Here is an 18489-nt window from a genome sequence, read left to right as displayed (position 1 = left end):
AGAAAGACGTTCTACCGAGATTATTTTATAGCAACTTTGCCATCTTAGACGTTTCCTTTTTAAACCAAAAATAGCTTCCTTTATGTGGTATTGGTGTTTCTTAACATATTAAGTTTGTTTTAGTAAATTATACTATAATTGTAATTCAGTTCTATTCCATTTTGAATATATTCAAATCCTAAACATTATAGGTGAATAGTTACTGATTTAAAACCAAGTCAAAGGCTGTGCATTAATTTTTTAAACAAAATTAAAATTTTTTTAAGATTAATAACTTTTAGTGACGAGTCTTGTACACTACAAAACATATTTCTAATTCTGCCATATTTCCTAATTCTAAATTTTCGCTCTACGCTGCTATGTAAATTGATAGAGTGCTAGTAATGCTAATATGTAGTTTGAAAATTTTTAAAATTTAATTACAAAAGTGAATATTGTTGTCAGATTTGATATTAATTCGAAATTCGAAAAAGAAAAACTGTGTATTTTGTAAATTTTGTTGTTTTTTCGGGGGTTATTTTTATTTTTATATACATAAATAAAAATGGAAGTTTTAATTTAATCCGCATGTTGGATTTCTAAATTAATGTATTGTACATTTCTTTGTAAAATATCCAAATTTAAGCATTAATTGAAAAAGAAATACTGTTAAAAACTATTTGAATAAAAACTAAAAAAAACTTGCTGCATTTTGAAATGAAAGTTAAATGACGAATATGTTAAATACAATTAAATGATTGAATTATGTTTCATTCATATTGGTTAAATTTATTAATTATTTTATTTATGACTCTCTAACATGTTTGTCGTTTTGTCATTTATCTTTTAAAATGTAATGTTTTAATAAATTAAAATTATTTTCTCTGCTAAAATACACCCGCAGCCAAAATAGCTAAAATTAGTTCAAATTTAACGTCCTTACTTTTTTCTATCAAGTGTTTTTTGTAAATCATGTTTATTTTTTAACGATTAGTTTAATATTTCTTTAATAAAGTAATAAAATAACAAACATATCCATACTAGAACAATTAAATTATAATTTTACACGATCTCTGATAAAGCAAATATATAATATAATACATATTTATGTAGATATCTAACTAAATATAGAACTTTAAATCAGAGACTTATTATGAATTTATTAGTTTTTTATAGTTTTATTTTATTAAAAAACACCACATTTTCATATCATTTTTTCTATTTTTTGTAAGATTAGTTAATTTTTTTTTTAATTTACTATAATTTTTTCAATAGATTTAAGTATAAAAAATAAAATTTATATAAATGTTAATATACATTTGAAGAAAAAGAGAAATATAAAACAAACAAATGATAATCTCGTAAAAAATTTAAAATGTTTTGTTTTTATTTCGGTAATTATTTTTTGCAGCATATGTTTTGTTGTATTCTTATACAATAAAAATTTAATAGACTTTGAAAAGAGTTTTAAGGTTAATTTGAAAAGAAACAAACAAAAATACTTCCTTACGAAAAACTGAGATTCCGTTAAAAACACACAAATATTGAGTTGAAAACCAAACAAAACAATTTTATTGAAAGATTAAAAATGAACAATAAAAAGATAAACAAACTTGAAAGTATTAATTAGTTAAACGACCAATATATTTTGGCCAGAAATATACAAAATCTAAAAAATTTAATTTATTATACCACACCTACATTTAAGGTTTAAGGAGAAGAACTTTAAAAAAAATATGAATATTATTAATAAAACAAACCCTAAGGGTTATTTATAAAATTTTGTTGATTAGTATGTAGCCTTTCTGTATAACTAATGAAATAAATAACAAATTAAATTTAGTTTAAAGGAATAATAATGGTTATTAAATATTTCGTAAATAAAAATTAATAAAAACCTTATTTATAACAAGGTATTAAATATTAAATTAAATTCTAAACACTAACTAAATAAACTAAGCAAATGTAAATGTAGAAAACTTTAAAATGTTTTCAAATAGAGATCAGTTTTTGTTCTAAAAATTTTTAATTTTCTGTGCTCTAGATTTCTATAATTAGTCTTTCTTCGAATAATAGAAATTGTTTTATACATTAACGTTTTATGATTATGAAATTATGTATTCATATAACTTATAAGCATTTTTTGTTCGAGTTTTTCTTGGCGTTAGTATAATACTGTGACAAATTATAATATTTTTATTTGGAGGGTATAAGAAAATGTAATAATTCATTTAGTTAGTGTTTTTTATTTTTTCAATTAGGAAATTATACAGTCTGTTCATAAATTTCTCCATTTTCTCTAATATTTTCGAAAAATTTTGATTTTTAAAAGTAGTTTCATTCGCCCCTATTCGGCAACAAAAAACGGAATTATTAAAAAAAAGAAAAAGTAATTCTATTTCATTTCAATGTTTTACGATTGTGTGTATTCTGCATTACGATCGTAGATACGTTTTAGTAAGTTATAATTTTATTTGCCAAAAAATTTAAATGCTGAATTTTTAAAAATTAAACATTTGATGGACTATTTTGTGCAAAGAATCTATGAATATACAACTAGAACCAAACAGAATAACAAAAAACATTTATGTTTATCTTTGAAGTACGGGGATGTAGCATTAATTTTAAAATATAAAACTTATCAGTTAAATTAGGAAGAAAAAATTATTTTTTTCTAAAATATTTTTGAAAATGGTGTAATTTGTAGGTTTACAAGAAAGTAATAACGAAACTATTTAAAAAAAAAATTAAAATATAAAAAAATAAAAAAAATTGCATACACTGTCTTTTTACTCCCACTTTTTTCCCTATGTAACCTGTATTCCAATGTATACCCAAGTATATACATACTATATATTATATATATACAAATAATATAAATCGTTTGCATGTAAACACATTTCTTAATCGTCTTTATATATTTAAAAACAGCAACTACAAAAAAGTATCAGTCGTATTACACACACAACAAATACATTAAAATAAAATAAATTATTTTTTATGTAAATGACAAAGCAATATGTTTCAAAATAAATAATAATTAAACAATGTATTAACTAAAAAACAAAAAAATTAATAAACAATTACACAAACTTAAAACATTCAAAATACCATTACTATGACAAAAAAGGTTTTCTTTTTTTGCAAAATTTTTTAATTATTATAAAATTTAGCATGTTTTTGATTCCCATTATAATCTCTCTTTCTATCTAACATACAACAAGTAGTACATGATTATTTAGAATGTAAAAATATATATTTAACGAATTTTAGTGGTATGTACATAAAAACAGATACAAAAAGTGGGGAGTGTTAAAATTTCCCACAAAAAAAGACAATTTAAATATTAAAACAAATAATAAAAATAAAGATATTTATCAATAAAGTCAATTTATTTCAAAATTAAATAAAACATCTATTTTTGGTCTATGTTATTATTAAAAATATTAGAATATGTATATTATATAGTTTTTTTATATATACTTCTAAAAATACATATCTTATGTTTCTAGTTAGTTCTGTTCAATTTGAATAAAATCGCCGTTAAACTATTACCATTATGCCATTAAGAACTGCTTTAACAATATAACTGCTTTATCTGTAAACACTGTTTTACCTTTAAAACGATAAGCAGTGATGCCATCTGTAAGACAAAACTGAAATTAGTTTTTATATAAATAATCGTAAACAACACGATGTATGAAATCATATTTTGATTTGAATTTTTTGGCTATAATGTTATAAAAGATAAAACTTTTGTGAAAAATCTAAAAAAATCTGGTGTGGGCAAATCCTTTTACTACCTTTTTAATATAAATTGTTTTTTTTTTTCAAAAAAATTGAATTTGTTTTTGTTCTAGATAAAGAATAACACTCGAAGAACTAGTGTGGCCGTCATTACTTCTAGGATGTTAAAGAACTTATTTAAAGTTTGTTTTTGAACTATAGTTCTAAATAAGGAGTTTTGACATCATGAAGCATCCACGCTCTGTTAGAAAGACTATATAATATACATATCATTTTTTTCTCTACATGCCTTATTTAAGTTTCACCCTGTTTCTTATATTTTTAAATAAATATTCAAACAACATTAAAAAACCGTTACGTATGTTTTGTGGTATTGACGACATTTTAGTCAACTGCTTGTTGCTTCGGCAACACTGGCCGTGGTGGTGGTAGCAGTATCAAAACTTATTCTCAGCAGTCATAAATGGTACTTTTACACGTGAGGTTGTGGGTTGTTGATTTATAATTTACTCGCATGTAAAATAATTTTCGGTTTTTTGTTGTGTTTACATGATAATACAAAAACAAAAGAAAAACAAATTAAATAAAACGAGTGGAAAATTAAAATTGTAAAAAAGGAAAAAATCAAAGTATAGATACCTCAACAACTACAAAAATATTGTGTAAATGAAAAATTCCCTAAATTTAAATAAATTTTTGCCAGTAAAATAAAACAAAAAATAGAAACGAATTACACCACAAAATTAAATAAGCAAAAAGAAAAAAACAATGCAAGTGTAATACACAGCTGATTGATTAACTAGTGAAAAATTAATTGAAGGATTATTTATTTATTCTTCAATCAGTCTTTAAAGTTATTTTTTGCTTTTAAAAAGAATAAAAGAAAAAAAATAAACATTTTAGCCAATACGCAATAATTTCTATTTACAATAAAAGAAGGAGTGTTATAATTTATTTGCTTTTTATTACAAATTCTCCAAGTCGAGTGTTTAAGTTTATTTTTTTCCTGTAATGACGTTTTGTTGGTGGTAATCATGACAATGATTAAGATGATGATGATGTTTTTTATTTAAGACAACAACATCGATTTTTTGCACAAAAATTTCTGAATGTCAAAAAAGGAGACGAAGGAGTAACGAAACGAAGAAACTTTTTAATCAAAGTCTGATAATCAACAACCAACCAAACAAACAAACTAAGCAGCCCGCAATTCAAAACCAGACAAATAATTATACATATTTTTTCAAAAATTTTGCAAATCATATAATTTGCTGTTTGTTTGTCTATTACAAATTTTGGATGTTGACACACACCCACCCACACATAAACTTACTTATGTCCAGTGTCCATAAATGGGCGAAAATGTCAGAATTATCATTCAGTTCAACGAGTATTTAAAAGGGGTAAGTTTGTCAAGTGAATGAACTCTTTTAATTTATTTATATATTTTTTATATTAATTACATATACATACCTACATATATTTATTTAGTTTTCTTTTTAGTGTATATGATTATTTACGTATTTATGTATATTCATATTGCTGCTATATTGATATCAATTAATTTTTGCTACATAAGCGATATAGAACTCAATAATAAAAATAAATTTAAATGATAAGAATTACAACAAAACAAAATGAATATAGTATAACATTAATCAATAAAAATAATAATAATTGAATTGTACTTAAATGAAAGTGATGCTAATAATAAAAAACGATTCTACTGCGTTTCTTATTATACATTTGTTATAACCTACACCACCATAGTAGGGAGGGTACTAATGTGTTTCAGCTGATGTTTGTAACGAGTGGTCCTACACTTAAAGTACACTGATTGACTCAGATTCAGTTAGTGAACCGATTAAGCCATATCCACAAATTACTAGTATATTTGTTCAGAAATCGATACAACTAAGTACCGATTTCTGATGATTTATGTAATGACCGGTCCTAGCTCCCATACAAACTCCCCTTTAGAAAATGCCTCAAACGTTGATAATTCGCTTATAACCCTTAGCGATCGCTATGAAATTCAATGACGCCAGTCTATAAAAACACTTTAGGTCCCAAATAGAAATAGGATTTGGGAAATATCGGTTCAAGATTTCACTTATCCATTTTTAACCCGAGTGATGGGACCAATATGTTTTATTTACTTATAAAGATCTACATAATTGAAGAAATTAGGAAAGTGGTTATTTATTTAAATTTTAAATTATGAAATGTTTCCTTCGCTCCATAACTGACTTAAGCCCATAGAGGTAGTTCAAACGATATCACTCAAACGCCAATAAAACTCGTATTGATATCGATAGTATTATATATGGTCAATTTCATATCAAGTGACCCGATTCAAAAAATCGATCTTGACGAAATTTGAACCAGACAAGGCCCTGACTGCCGGATTTAGAGGTGGTCAAAGTTGGACATTTTGTTCATACAGGGTTTTTTCAAATGAGTGTAAATTTTCACCTATTGGTCCAAAGGAGTTCAGGTAGCTATTTTTTTAAAGTTTAAAAAAAATTATTTAAAAAAAATATATTTTTTTTTCAAAATGGGCCTTTTTTTGCTCAAAATAATGGTCGTTTTGTTTTTTGTTCTACGAGAAAGCTTTGCCCATTTACTTTAAGAGCTATGGGACTATAAAGCCCTTAAAAGAAAATTGTTTAAGCTTTCTTTTGACCAAATTGTTTAAGCTTTCTTTTGAAAAATAAATGACATCGACTTTAAAAGTTGGGTCACTTGACTCGAAATGGCCCATGTGACACAGATTTATTAATCAGTGTTTGTTTTCTACTTCCTTCCTAAATATTCTAACGGATTTCCAGTCGGTGATAGAGATATTCAATTCTAAGTTTAAATTTGGAAACATGTATTTTCAGTTTTTGGGCGTCGATAACCAGGTTTTTTAATTTTATAAAAACAGAATTCGAATTTATTAGATTTCACTGTACATCCGACTATCGGTCGTAATAATGTATTATTAGTCTATCTTATCTGGATTTGAAGTATTTGTTTCTAGTTATAATCAGTACTATATCATATTTAATTGAAACAATTGTCACGGAGTCGTGTAGTGAAAAACACACTTAGCATAAAGTCCACAAATGAATCATAAGCCAAAATCGGAAAATATAATTCGTTAAGAACGTATTATAATGACGATTACAAAATAAGTTCAGATTTTTTGTAATATTAATTTTTAAGTTTTCAAATTTAAAAAACATAACATTTTGATCAATATAGTATTAACTAATTGGAATTAATCAATAGTTCATTTATTACATTTGACAGTTAGATTTCTTATCTAACTTATAAAATAATAATACTATACTCGTGTGTTATAGTTTAATTATCTTTATTCAAAATAAACAACTTTATTTTTGTTATTTAATATGCATAAATAAATAAATTGCTTAATTTGGCATTTAGTAATTCAGAAGAGCGAAAGCTCCTTTAGATTAAAAGATTAACCAGCACACAACTACATGCTTTTTTAACTTCCTGTCAAACCTCTCTTCAGTTGTTTACATTTAAGTACTTGTATTTTTACCTTGATATTTACCTTCATGTTGTTATCCTTGTAATTTTTTATATTTGTTTTTTATTAATTGCAACAATTTTTAGCATACTTACTGCATTTCGAACAAAATAAATGAGAGATATAAATTTTGCGGCTGGTCTTTTAAAATAAAGCATCATTATCCAGTGATAAGTATTTTATAGTTATAATTATTGAACGTTATTGTTGTTGTAATTAAATCTGTTTTATTATAAACTAAGTGTTTCAGTAAAATATGTTATTTAATTTTATATTAGAAATCATATCGGGTATATTCTTTCCGTAATTTATCTAAGATTCTAAAATGCAAATTATCGGTATTTATCGATTTAGCAAATATTTTATCTTCTCAATGGCAACACTGTTCTGTTGCAGTATTGACCGTGTGTGATTCGGTTTTTATCTGTAGTTACTTGGCCATGTACTTGGACTGTAAATTGATACATATACATATGTATGTATGTACAAGAAATCAAGCACACATACTTGTAAATATGTACATTTTTAAATGTTTATATCTTTTGCTCTTGAACTTATTTAAGGACGTTTCTCGTACGTTAGGTTATATCCTTAAAATTTCTTTTCATAATTATTTACTTTTCAACACAAAGTCATTGAAGGCTTTTATTAAAATATAAAAGTTATTATATTTACATATTATTTATATTCCAAATTGACATTTACATCCTTTAGTAAAGGTAAACATTTTAATATTAATTTAGATATTAAATCAGTTCCAGATTTCTATGGCCATCAACAACATACTTAGCATCCTTAAAAGATCGATAATGGTTATTTTTAACCATAGTAAGAATGTATGTACATATGTATGTAGGTCTATTTAATACACCTTCACCTACATACATACATATGTATTTAATATTTTTGTATCTTTAATTTTATGTACATATCTGTTCATATGATATTTTCCAATACAAACACATCGTACGCACCCGTATATGGCGACTGATATTTATTTATTTAATATTCCAATCCTCACTTGGAAATAATAAAAAGAGATTTTCTTTGAAAATTATTCCATTAACTTGTATTTATTCGTATAGAAAATGTTAATCAGGCAGAAGACCATTATCCAGATACTTTTTTCTAATTTTCATCTAAACACCAAAAATTCCTGTTCCTTTATTTTTCTTTGTACTTCTCGTACATAAATATTAATGGGAACTACTTGTATAATGGATTCCATTGACGTCAATGCGACAAGGACAAGGAGAGGAGGTGGCAAAAGTGTTCTTTTAACTGTCCCCCAAGTTGAATGAATGTGCGTTGTTGGTGTTTTTTTCCTTATTCCGTTTCGTGTTTCATGCTTTTTTGTCGTTATTTATTGTTCATCTGTGTAATGTTAGCAGCATCCTTGTTTTAAGGTTATTTGGTGATATAAAAACCAAATTCAAAGTTTTAACATACATAAATGTTTTCCTTTCTTCGCTAGCTGTGGTTAATAGAACACACATTATAAAAGCTAGATATTGTGTAAAAAAATAAAACAATGTGTCCTTAATTATAGGCACCTTTAGTAAATAATACCGTGTTTTGTTTACATCACCAGTTCAAAAGTATTTTTATTATTAGACCTTTTACTACAAACTCAAATGCCCTTTGAATAGAATGTGGGTTTATGTGTAATTTGCACATAAAGATTATTATACTTAATATTTTAGCATTATATGTATGTATGTGTGATATTTTATATAATTTTAAAATAAAGTTTCATATTTAATAAACGATTTAATTGAATTAAACGATTCCTTTAAAAAAACAAGAAGCACTGCTACTTGCAATAAAAGACTAAACCGGAAGGTACAACGTTTAAATACCCTCAGAAAATGATTCTGAGTCGGTCGTTATAATTGAAGTTGTTACAGCACAAATGCATTCCTACTATAGTGGTGTAGGGTATAAATATAACTTTTATCCCTGATCACGACAAAAATCGATTTTAGTTGAATATTTTTGAAAAGCCTATAATGGGCTGTAGATTAGTGGCCCTTTTAAGAATAGGACGATTTAAATTTTTATAAATATGTATTTCAATTACCATGACACAATACTTTTGCCGTTATCATCAATAACTTTATAATCGTCTGTCAACTTTTTATAATGGTAAATTATCATTGTTGTATCTTGCTATAATATTATTCACATTATTATTATTATTATTATTATTATTATTATTATTATTATTATTATTATTATTATTATTATTATTATTATTATTATTATTATTATTATTACTATTATTATTATTATTCAGTTGTCCTTAAAAGCAGATTATAATTGCATAACATCAGTTCTGAATTTTTCAATGTTCAATTATTCAAAATTATTTACCAATAGAAAGATGTGATTTTAATATTTTCCAGAATCATTTTCATTAAAATCGATATTCATTTATGGATTATATGGACATATAGAACAGATGCCTAGATTTTATCTGACATATAAAACTAAAGCGAATGAGTGAAGGAAAACAACTTTTACTGGCAATGATAATGAAAATTATTCTTTATTTACAAAACAATACGAATTTGTTGTCTAAAGTAGTATTTGTACGTGTACAACAACTATATAAACAATACAAGCAAGTTAATTATACTATACATGTAGTTTTTGTTTAATTCTTTTTCATTTACATACAAAAAATATATGTATAACTGCACATCGATTTTCAATTATGGTCTAGATTCTAGAGGTACATACATACATACGAATCTGACTTGTAGATATATAAAATTTCCTTGCACATGTACAACTACTACAACATTTTTTATACATATATTTTTGTTGTTGTAATTTGCTGGCGACAACAATTGATTTCAACACTTGCATTTCTTTGTTGCGGTTTTTTGCTTCTTGGTTCCTTGTTAAAAATAACAAAAAATAATTATTAAAAATAAAATTGTTAATAAATAATGAAACAGAAATTATTTTATGTGTAAAAATTCATAAATGTGCGGATAAATACAAGTAGAAGTACAGACCTATGTATACTATATGGATTTGTGTTGCATATTTACAATAATTTTGTTATTTTTACGTGGGTCCATTGAAAAGTTTCAAAAAGTCACAAAAAAAGTCACATATGGGGGATTTCATGTCAAGTGGACCAACTTTTGAAATCGATGTCTTCTTATCAGAATGAAATTTGCACTAATGTAGTAATTTGGACACAATTTTTCCACAAGATCGGTCAAGAAGAAGTTACAGTGGGTCAAAATTTAAAATTTTGCAAAACATGCGTTCCTTCTTATCTATTGTTTGTTCCAAATCAAATAAATAGCCATCTCCTGATTTCGCAGATAATCTATAATTTCTCCAGGGACAGTGTAATGGGGCTTAAAGTATGTCACTACTGACATGTAAATTTTTAAACGGGTGTAATTTCTTTGTTTGCCATTCGATTTGGAGGTTGTTTTATATTTTCTGAAAGTACTCAGTTAGATTATAAAAAACATGATTAAATATAAAAATAAATAAATATTGGGCGTAAAAAGTTCTTAAAGGAAAAGATCTTAGCTTTCTATTGAGCCAAAAATAAAGAATAAAGAAAAGAAACACAAGTTCGCAAAAATGTCAAACGTTGACCCACTGTAGCTCAGAAAGTTCTTGACCGATCATGTTGAAAAATTGTATTTAAACTACTATACAATAAGACTAACATCGGAAGACATCGGTTTTAAAAGTTGGGGGGGGGGGGTCACTTGACATGAAATCCCCATATATAAAAGAAAGAAGGACACTTCCAAAGACCTTCTAATATCTATCTATACAGAAAATTATATAAAGATCAGTCTATATTTGATCCAAGCATCAATAAAAGACATCCTTCAAAAATCTGTTTATCGCTAAAAAAAAATAGAATTAAGTTTGGTCCATAATTTACCCAATCCTCATAGCGTAACTCGGTTCATTATATGAAACATGTGAAGGGACGGTCATGTTGGACTATAATTATTTTCTTGGCTGAAATTGTTTACAAATAGGAATTTGCCGGTCTAAAAACTTTACAACTTATCCACTCGTCGTAAAATCAAGTATATAAAACCACACCAACCGTCATCAAACTGTATTATGTAGACATAGCCAATTAAGTTTTAGTTGTTGTTATGGATACACTTTAAAAAAATTTGAAGAAAAGAAAATCAACAAAAACTATATTACGCGAAATAAAATAAATTTAATTCGATTACGAAAACAAATATACGTTGATCAATAAACGTGGGATGTGCTGATATGATTATTTGTAAATTACAATATGTATGTATAGTATTTTTTAAAAATATTAAATCTATGATCATAAGCCATAACAACCTAACTCGAAAAAACGTTTAAAATTTGACTCTTATTGCTTATAAGCACAGAATTTATTTATTAAGTTTGTAAAAACTATTTGTTGATGGGGGAGATTTTTTTGACGGTGTAACAAAGAGTCGTATTATAAAAATGCAACACATGCGCGTAATATGATTAAATTTTGTTTCGTTGCATTTGCACCTAAACGAGAGCAATTTGAAAAGTTCTCTCGTTTTTTTTAAGAATAGGAACTCACAATGTGTACACATTTTTTGTGTTTGAAAAGTATTACGTATGTATATGTTTTGTATAATCGTACCTATTGCTGAAAATCCTTTTAATATTGCCCTCGTATTTGTTTTACTTTAATTTTTTTCTGCTGGTGTTGATGTTTTTGTAATTGGTGCTGTTGTTCCTGAACAGCATCTAAATGCAGGCAATAAATATGCAAATGGTTTAAATACATACACACATACATACTACATATTTTATATACAGTTAAACCGACTGTCATATAAGCAGACACATTGCACACTTACAGATAGACAGACAGACGGACTAAACTATATAGACGTGTTAAAATAGTCTCGTAGTTATTCTCGTATATAAAACAAAATAAAATAATCTCATGAATAAATATGTATCGTTGTATTTTACAGTTGAATTTACATTCATTCCGTCGTGTGTTTAAAAGTATTTGCAAAAGTTTCTGGCAAAAATTATGTTCTTTGTTGTTTAATTAATATTAATTCGTCTATACACACAAGCGAACATTCAGATGTGTGTACGACGGACATGTAGTGCTCACTTTTCTTTTTCCTGATTTGCGTTATAAACGACCATATGAACCATGTCACTTTTAGTATTGGTCTCTTTCATCATGATGTTTATATGATGACTAAGCCTTAATTCAGCACAAAAGAATTTAAAACAATATAATAAAACATTCTCTGGTTGTTTGCAATTTTTACCATCTCGATATTGTATGTATCATACGTATACGAATCGTACTTTTTATTGTCAAGTCTTGCGTAGGACATGCACACATACGAATATAACAATTTCGAAATATTTATTTACGTTTTTACTATAAATGAGTGGGCATTAAAGTCGATAGCTTGAATTTTTGGTTCAATAAATAAGTATTAAGTTTCTTTAGATATCATAAGATCAAAACTTATTATAGTTTATGCGAAAAATTGTCTTAATGCCTCGATTTCTCATTTGTATATGGGCGTTCATGTATAAGTATGAAATACAAATAACTTAAGGATATACATATCTTTTTATTTTTTAAAGTTAATTTGATTACATATCATTTTAGAATGTACGTGTTAACGCAAGAGAAAATAAATAGTTAAATATTGGCTTACGTGAGAAGAAACATGGAAATGGTTTTATGGGATGAGGAAGTTTTTGTATTTCTTTCCTTGATTTAAATTACAAGTTGGAGTTTGAGAAAGAAAATCAACAGTTGATTGAAGAGTTGATGTGGCATAGGTTACAGATGAAAATGTAAATTTAAAAGCAGGAATAATGTCAAACGTAGATATTACAGAGCAGAACTCACGCTTACTTGAATTATAAACAATATAAAATTTAAAAAACGTCCTTTAACCATTGTTTCTTTTCAGTTTCTGTTGATCTCAAATTCATAAACACAAACAATTAAATACAAAATATTAATATTTTACGCTAAATTAAAAACAAAGCTAAAAGCCGTTAGAAAAAATCAATTGTATAAATTATCCACTTGACAAGCGGACATACTACACACACACACATAAAAATAAAGAAAAAACTTAAAATTCCATCCCTTTTCAATCTCTGTTGATCGCACACACAAAATAAAGTTTGTGTTGATTATTCATAATTCTTAACTAAATACATTTTGTTAAAATTGAATCGTGTAAAACGAGCATGTCACTTCAGCAAATTAAAATATGAGAATAATCAATTAAAATAATTCAAACGTGGCATGTATGGCTTTTTATGACAAAGCTCTATTAAGTTTGTAAATTATTTTAATGCAAATGGGGATAAACATGAGCCTAATGATTACAATATAATGTAATACTATATGAACATTAAGAGTAGTATTGAAGAATTAAAATTAATTAAAAGCATATCATATAAATATGGATGTACTCTTTTGAAAAATAACAATTAAGAAACAAAGAGTTTTAAATTAATGGAAATTGTAGGAAGTAGACAATCATTTAACAATTTCAAAGGGCTTGTAGTAAAAAGTTGTAAGATCTCTGAGTCCGAATTATTTGTTATGTATGTGATAATTAGGCCCCTGATTTTAACTAGATTTAAAAGGGTTGTATTATGTATTCAAAATTTTTATGTCTACATTCATCGGAATAAATGCTGATTTATACGTTTACATATCTATGTAAATACACATACATATGTACATAAGTAGTTTTCAAATAGTTTGATAAAAATCACCTTTATTTCATACAATTACTAAGACCAATTATTAAATTCTCCACCCTCTAGCAAAATTACATTCATACCTTTTTATTTACCAACAATTGGCGGATATTTTTTATTTTTGTTTTCTACTAATTTAATATTCTAAACAATAAGGTCATGCTATCTTTACAATATGTATGTACGATGTATATGGCTATATGAATATGTATATAATGTAAAACAACAGTCTATTTAAGTTATTATTATTTTAAATAAATGTGACAATTTTAAGCCAAACGTAAATGTACTAAGAAAGGAACAACAAAACTAAAATAAGAATACAAATGACAGGCATGCAACCCTTGCCAAAATGCAAATTGCTTTAATATGCCATTTTGTATATCATTAGTTATGATTTTGAAATTTTGATAAGAATTGATTTTAGTTAGAAACACTGTTGCCATATTATGTCAGATTAATTTAATTGTAAATGTGCATTAACATATTTTAATATTTTAAAAAAAAATAAGTATTTGCTTTTAAATAAAAAAAAAAATTTTTTTAAGAGGCGCCTGAGCGTTCCCTGCCAGCGTTTGAAAATCTTGATTTCATTACAATATGTTCAAAAACAATTTCTACAATCTTGTCGAAAAAGTTTGTGTCGATTATTACGGAATTTTTGAGACCCATTTCTAAAGGATTGCAGACAATGTTTTTTTTAATATATTGTACTGAGATCAAAATTTCAATCGCTGAGGCCCTTAAAAAATATTTTTCTCGTATTTAGCTCATTGTTTGAGAGGTATTTCTAAAAAGGTGTTCCACGGAACACCTTAATATACATACAAAAAAATTTATGGAATACATAATCCATTAAAGTAATCTCAAAACTGTAAACATGATTGGAGTACACGATTCGTTAAATAATCTAATGTAATGCAGGCATGGATATTTTTTTTTTGATAGGCCTATAGCCTGTATTGAATAGGGATTTGTTGCGGATCCTATACTCCTATAAAAAGGTAGTAGTCTTGCGATTACCCTGATGTAGTACATCACGATGCTAAAAGAAGTATGTTTTTCCATTAAATTGGATTAATTTTGAACCAGTCCTAATCTTTTGAGGAGTACTCTTTATACGCGTGTACGGAGTAGTCTCAATATTTGCAGAGTTTCTACATAGTTTTTTCACTTGTTACCACTTTGGTGCAATAGATGAAAACGTCTACTTTAAAATCAAAAAATATTTTAGCTGTTTGATTGATTTTTATTTTTACTCTCAGAAACGATTTATTAAAAAGTGAAAAAAACTTTCTTCAATTTTGTGATCGTAGTTATATATGCCTAATTATGCCATGCCTGTTTAGTGATAGACACATGTAACTAAAAGTTGTGATACACGGTTGTCAGATCTTACAACGTTGTCAGTAAGATGTGCAGAAAATGTCTAACAATAGTGTGAAATTACAATTTCTAAAAATATGTATGTACAACAAACATTTAAAGAGTTTGTTTTGTTTATAAGCCACTTTTGTCTCGGGAAGCAAACTTTCCGATATCGTTCATATATCGGTTATGAATGAGAATTGCTATTAAAAAATCAGAATAAGCATTTTCATTTAGAAATAGTGTATTATTTGTTTAAATAAGTATGTAAATATTTGGACATACATATATACTCGTACCATCATTTTGAATGCTGTATACATTAACACGTTTAGTTTATGTAGTTGAAAATATTTGTTATAAACACGAAGGACATGCATACAAGTTACTATTATGGTTATGATAATTATAAAAATTTTTGTTTTGTTTTTGGAATGGAACATTATCACAGTTGCACTAGCCAATAGGACGGACATACATAAATATTTCAAGTAAAAACAAAAACTAGCCTAAAAAAGTTGTCATTCAAGTGACACTTAAAAACTGGAATTATCCTCATATTCTCTTCTCTTCATGTTTATTATTGGTTTCATGTGTGAATGAATATACATATATATATATTTTTTTCGATGGACCAGACCTTCCAGCTGTATTTTCATATTTGGCTAGTATCCAGTTGATTGTTTCGTTTATTATGCAAAGCAAATATTTACTACCCTCTTAATCAGGTCTGGTAGTTGGTAATAGTAGTTATATCAAAATTAAATATGGTGTGTGGTTTAAACTTATAATAAATACATAGCAGGAAATCCAAATAAACATTTAAGTAAATAAAATAAAGTGGACTAGTAACATTATATTACAAATATAAATGCGTTAATAGCACAACTTTTTTTAATTTTAATAAAATGCAGTAGAAATACTTATTATTTTATAAAAAGTGTGTCAGAAAAAGTAAACTAAAGAACTGTTCAGTTAAAATTTGGACGAACTTTTCTTTAAATTGTAAGGTCAAAAGAACTCAGATAGTAATGTCTATTATACAAAGTGTTACTTACAAAATTTTAAACTAATAACCAAAGTAAAAAAACCTCATAATTTAAAAAAAGCTTTAAGCTCGAAAAATATATACTTAATATATTTTAATATATTTACATCATTTGGGAATAATAACACTTTATAAAAAATTTTATTATGGTAAATCGATATACTAATTGCTAGTTTATCAGTTTAGAAGGTTAGACTTATCAGCTTTGTTCGATAAATTAAATTATAATGTAATTTGTAGTTACATTGCAGTTTATGTATTCTATATTTTTTAAAACTAAATAACGATGATAATTTAAACGATACAATCACAAATAACTAATACTTAATTTTACAAAAATTTCATTTCTTTATAGATCTTCAGAACTCCACGAGCATCGCACAACATTTTATTAATTTTTTTAAATTTTAGACTGATTTATCCTTTAAATATAAAAGGATAATAAATTTAAATCAAAATAATAATCATACATGAGCTAAAAATTAAACTACATTTGTTAGGAGTAAAACAAATACCACCATCAGAATTTAATTTCTTAATTAATAAAATATAAAACGGCGAAAAATATGTCCCGATCCAAAGAGAAAGTTGTATCATCATTGCGTAAAATATTCAAAAGTAATACAACAAAAGATGAAACGCCCGAAGAGAAAAATCCAGAAGCAGAGGGAACGGTTAAAAAGCCTGCAGTTTTCCCCGAATCGCCTGGAAAACGTATCAGAAGACTCGATAAAAAGTGAGTTGAGTCAGATTGTGTTCCATTAAGTCAAAATTAATTTGTTTATTTTTTAATGCCTGTTTCAGAATCAAACCCATGTCCATAAATCCAGCTCCTGATTTTAGTGTTAGAGCTCGTAGACTTATGAAAGAATATAAGGAAATACAAAAAATACAATGTTGCAAAAGTAATCCTGTTTTCACGGTAAATACCCCTCCAGTTCCAATCTTAAAATTTATATTAATATTTACTATTTCCTCTATCACCAGGTGGAACTTATAAATGACAACCTGTACGAGTGGTATGTTCGTTTGCACACCGTTGATCCCGATTCAAAATTAGCCAAAGATATGATGGAATTAAATGTGCCCTTTATACTATTGCATTTGGCATTTCCCGATAATTTCCCCTTCGCGCCACCATTTATGCGTGTCGTTGAGCCGCACATAGAAAAGGGTTATGTCATGGATGGTGGTGCCATTTGTATGGAATTATTAACACCTCGTGGCTGGGCGAGTGCGTATACGGTCGAAGCAGTTTTAATGCAATTTGCAGCTAGTTTAGTTAAAGGTCAAGGACGTATAATGAGAAAAACTAAAAATACCAAGGAATTTAGTAGGTAAGTAAAAAAACCTACACGTGGACGAAGTTGCAATGTCTACGTGTTAGAGTTTTGCATATGTGTATGATTCATTTAATTTATTGTTTTTTTTTTTGCAGACGTAGAGCTGAGGAAGCTTTTCGTTCGTTGGTTAAAACACATGAAAAATATGGTTGGGTTACACCGGCACTATCAGATGGTTAAAATGCCACAAATTATTGTATAGTACTTACATACAGATGACGTGACCATTGTATGGAGTATAGAATTATAAAAACGAAAATGGTATGTTAATTTTTGATTTCAACAAAAGTCTTTTCAGAACATGATTATTATACTATATTTTAAACTAACCTAAATGCATAATAATAAACAGAAGAATAGTATGGAATTTATATAATAGTATGGAATTTATGTTTCAAGAACATGTATAAAATATGCAGGTTCTACAAATTTATATTAAAAGTTCAATTATATAGAATTTCATTAGAATCTTTAAATAAATACATAATATTGAAAGACATTTCTGTTTTATAAAAGTGATCCTCAGTAACAATGAACCAATGATAAATATCTGTATTTTTTCATTAGTTAAGGCAGGAATAATAAATATAGGCTCCAAATAAATGAAGTTATTTACCATTGCAAAAGGTTATGCTAATATTTACGTAAGATGTGAAAATATACATTCGAAAACAAAAATATTC

The 18489-nt window shown here is 26.6% G+C and overlaps 1 protein-coding gene across 1 annotated transcript; it reads left to right on the top strand.

Moving 5' to 3' along the window:
• Positions 1-4187: 4187 nt before the first annotated feature.
• LOC119607592 (ubiquitin-conjugating enzyme E2Q-like protein CG4502) lies at positions 4188-18067 on the top strand. Its single transcript, XM_037961576.1, has 5 exons — positions 4188-5129; positions 16819-17199; positions 17268-17385; positions 17451-17800; positions 17902-18067. The coding sequence occupies exons 2-5, from the start codon at positions 17030-17032 to the stop codon at positions 17984-17986; spliced, it is 723 nt and encodes a 240-aa protein (XP_037817504.1). The 5' UTR covers positions 4188-5129; positions 16819-17029; the 3' UTR covers positions 17987-18067.
• The last annotated feature ends 422 nt before the right edge of the window (positions 18068-18489 follow it).

Source organism: Lucilia sericata, unplaced genomic scaffold (assembly GCF_015586225.1).
Source record: "Lucilia sericata isolate MDLA Ls3-8-SP2 unplaced genomic scaffold, ASM1558622v1 Contig000019F_arrow, whole genome shotgun sequence".
NCBI classification, from domain to species: domain Eukaryota; kingdom Metazoa; phylum Arthropoda; class Insecta; order Diptera; family Calliphoridae; genus Lucilia; species Lucilia sericata.
This window is presented reverse-complemented; position numbering and strand designations above follow the sequence as displayed.

What these genes read in the sequence shown, in the direction of transcription:
- LOC119607592 (XM_037961576.1), top strand. Translation starts at nt 17,030, where the DNA reads ATGTCCCGATCCAAAGAGAAAGTTGTATCATCATTGCGTAAAATATTC. An exon ending in ATCAGAAGACTCGATAAAAA is followed by an intron (nt 17,200 to 17,267) that starts GTGAGTTGAGTC and finishes TGCCTGTTTCAG; the next exon opens with AATCAAACCCATGTCCATAA. An exon ending in AATACCAAGGAATTTAGTAG is followed by an intron (nt 17,801 to 17,901) that starts GTAAGTAAAAAA and finishes TTTTTTTTGCAG; the next exon opens with ACGTAGAGCTGAGGAAGCTT.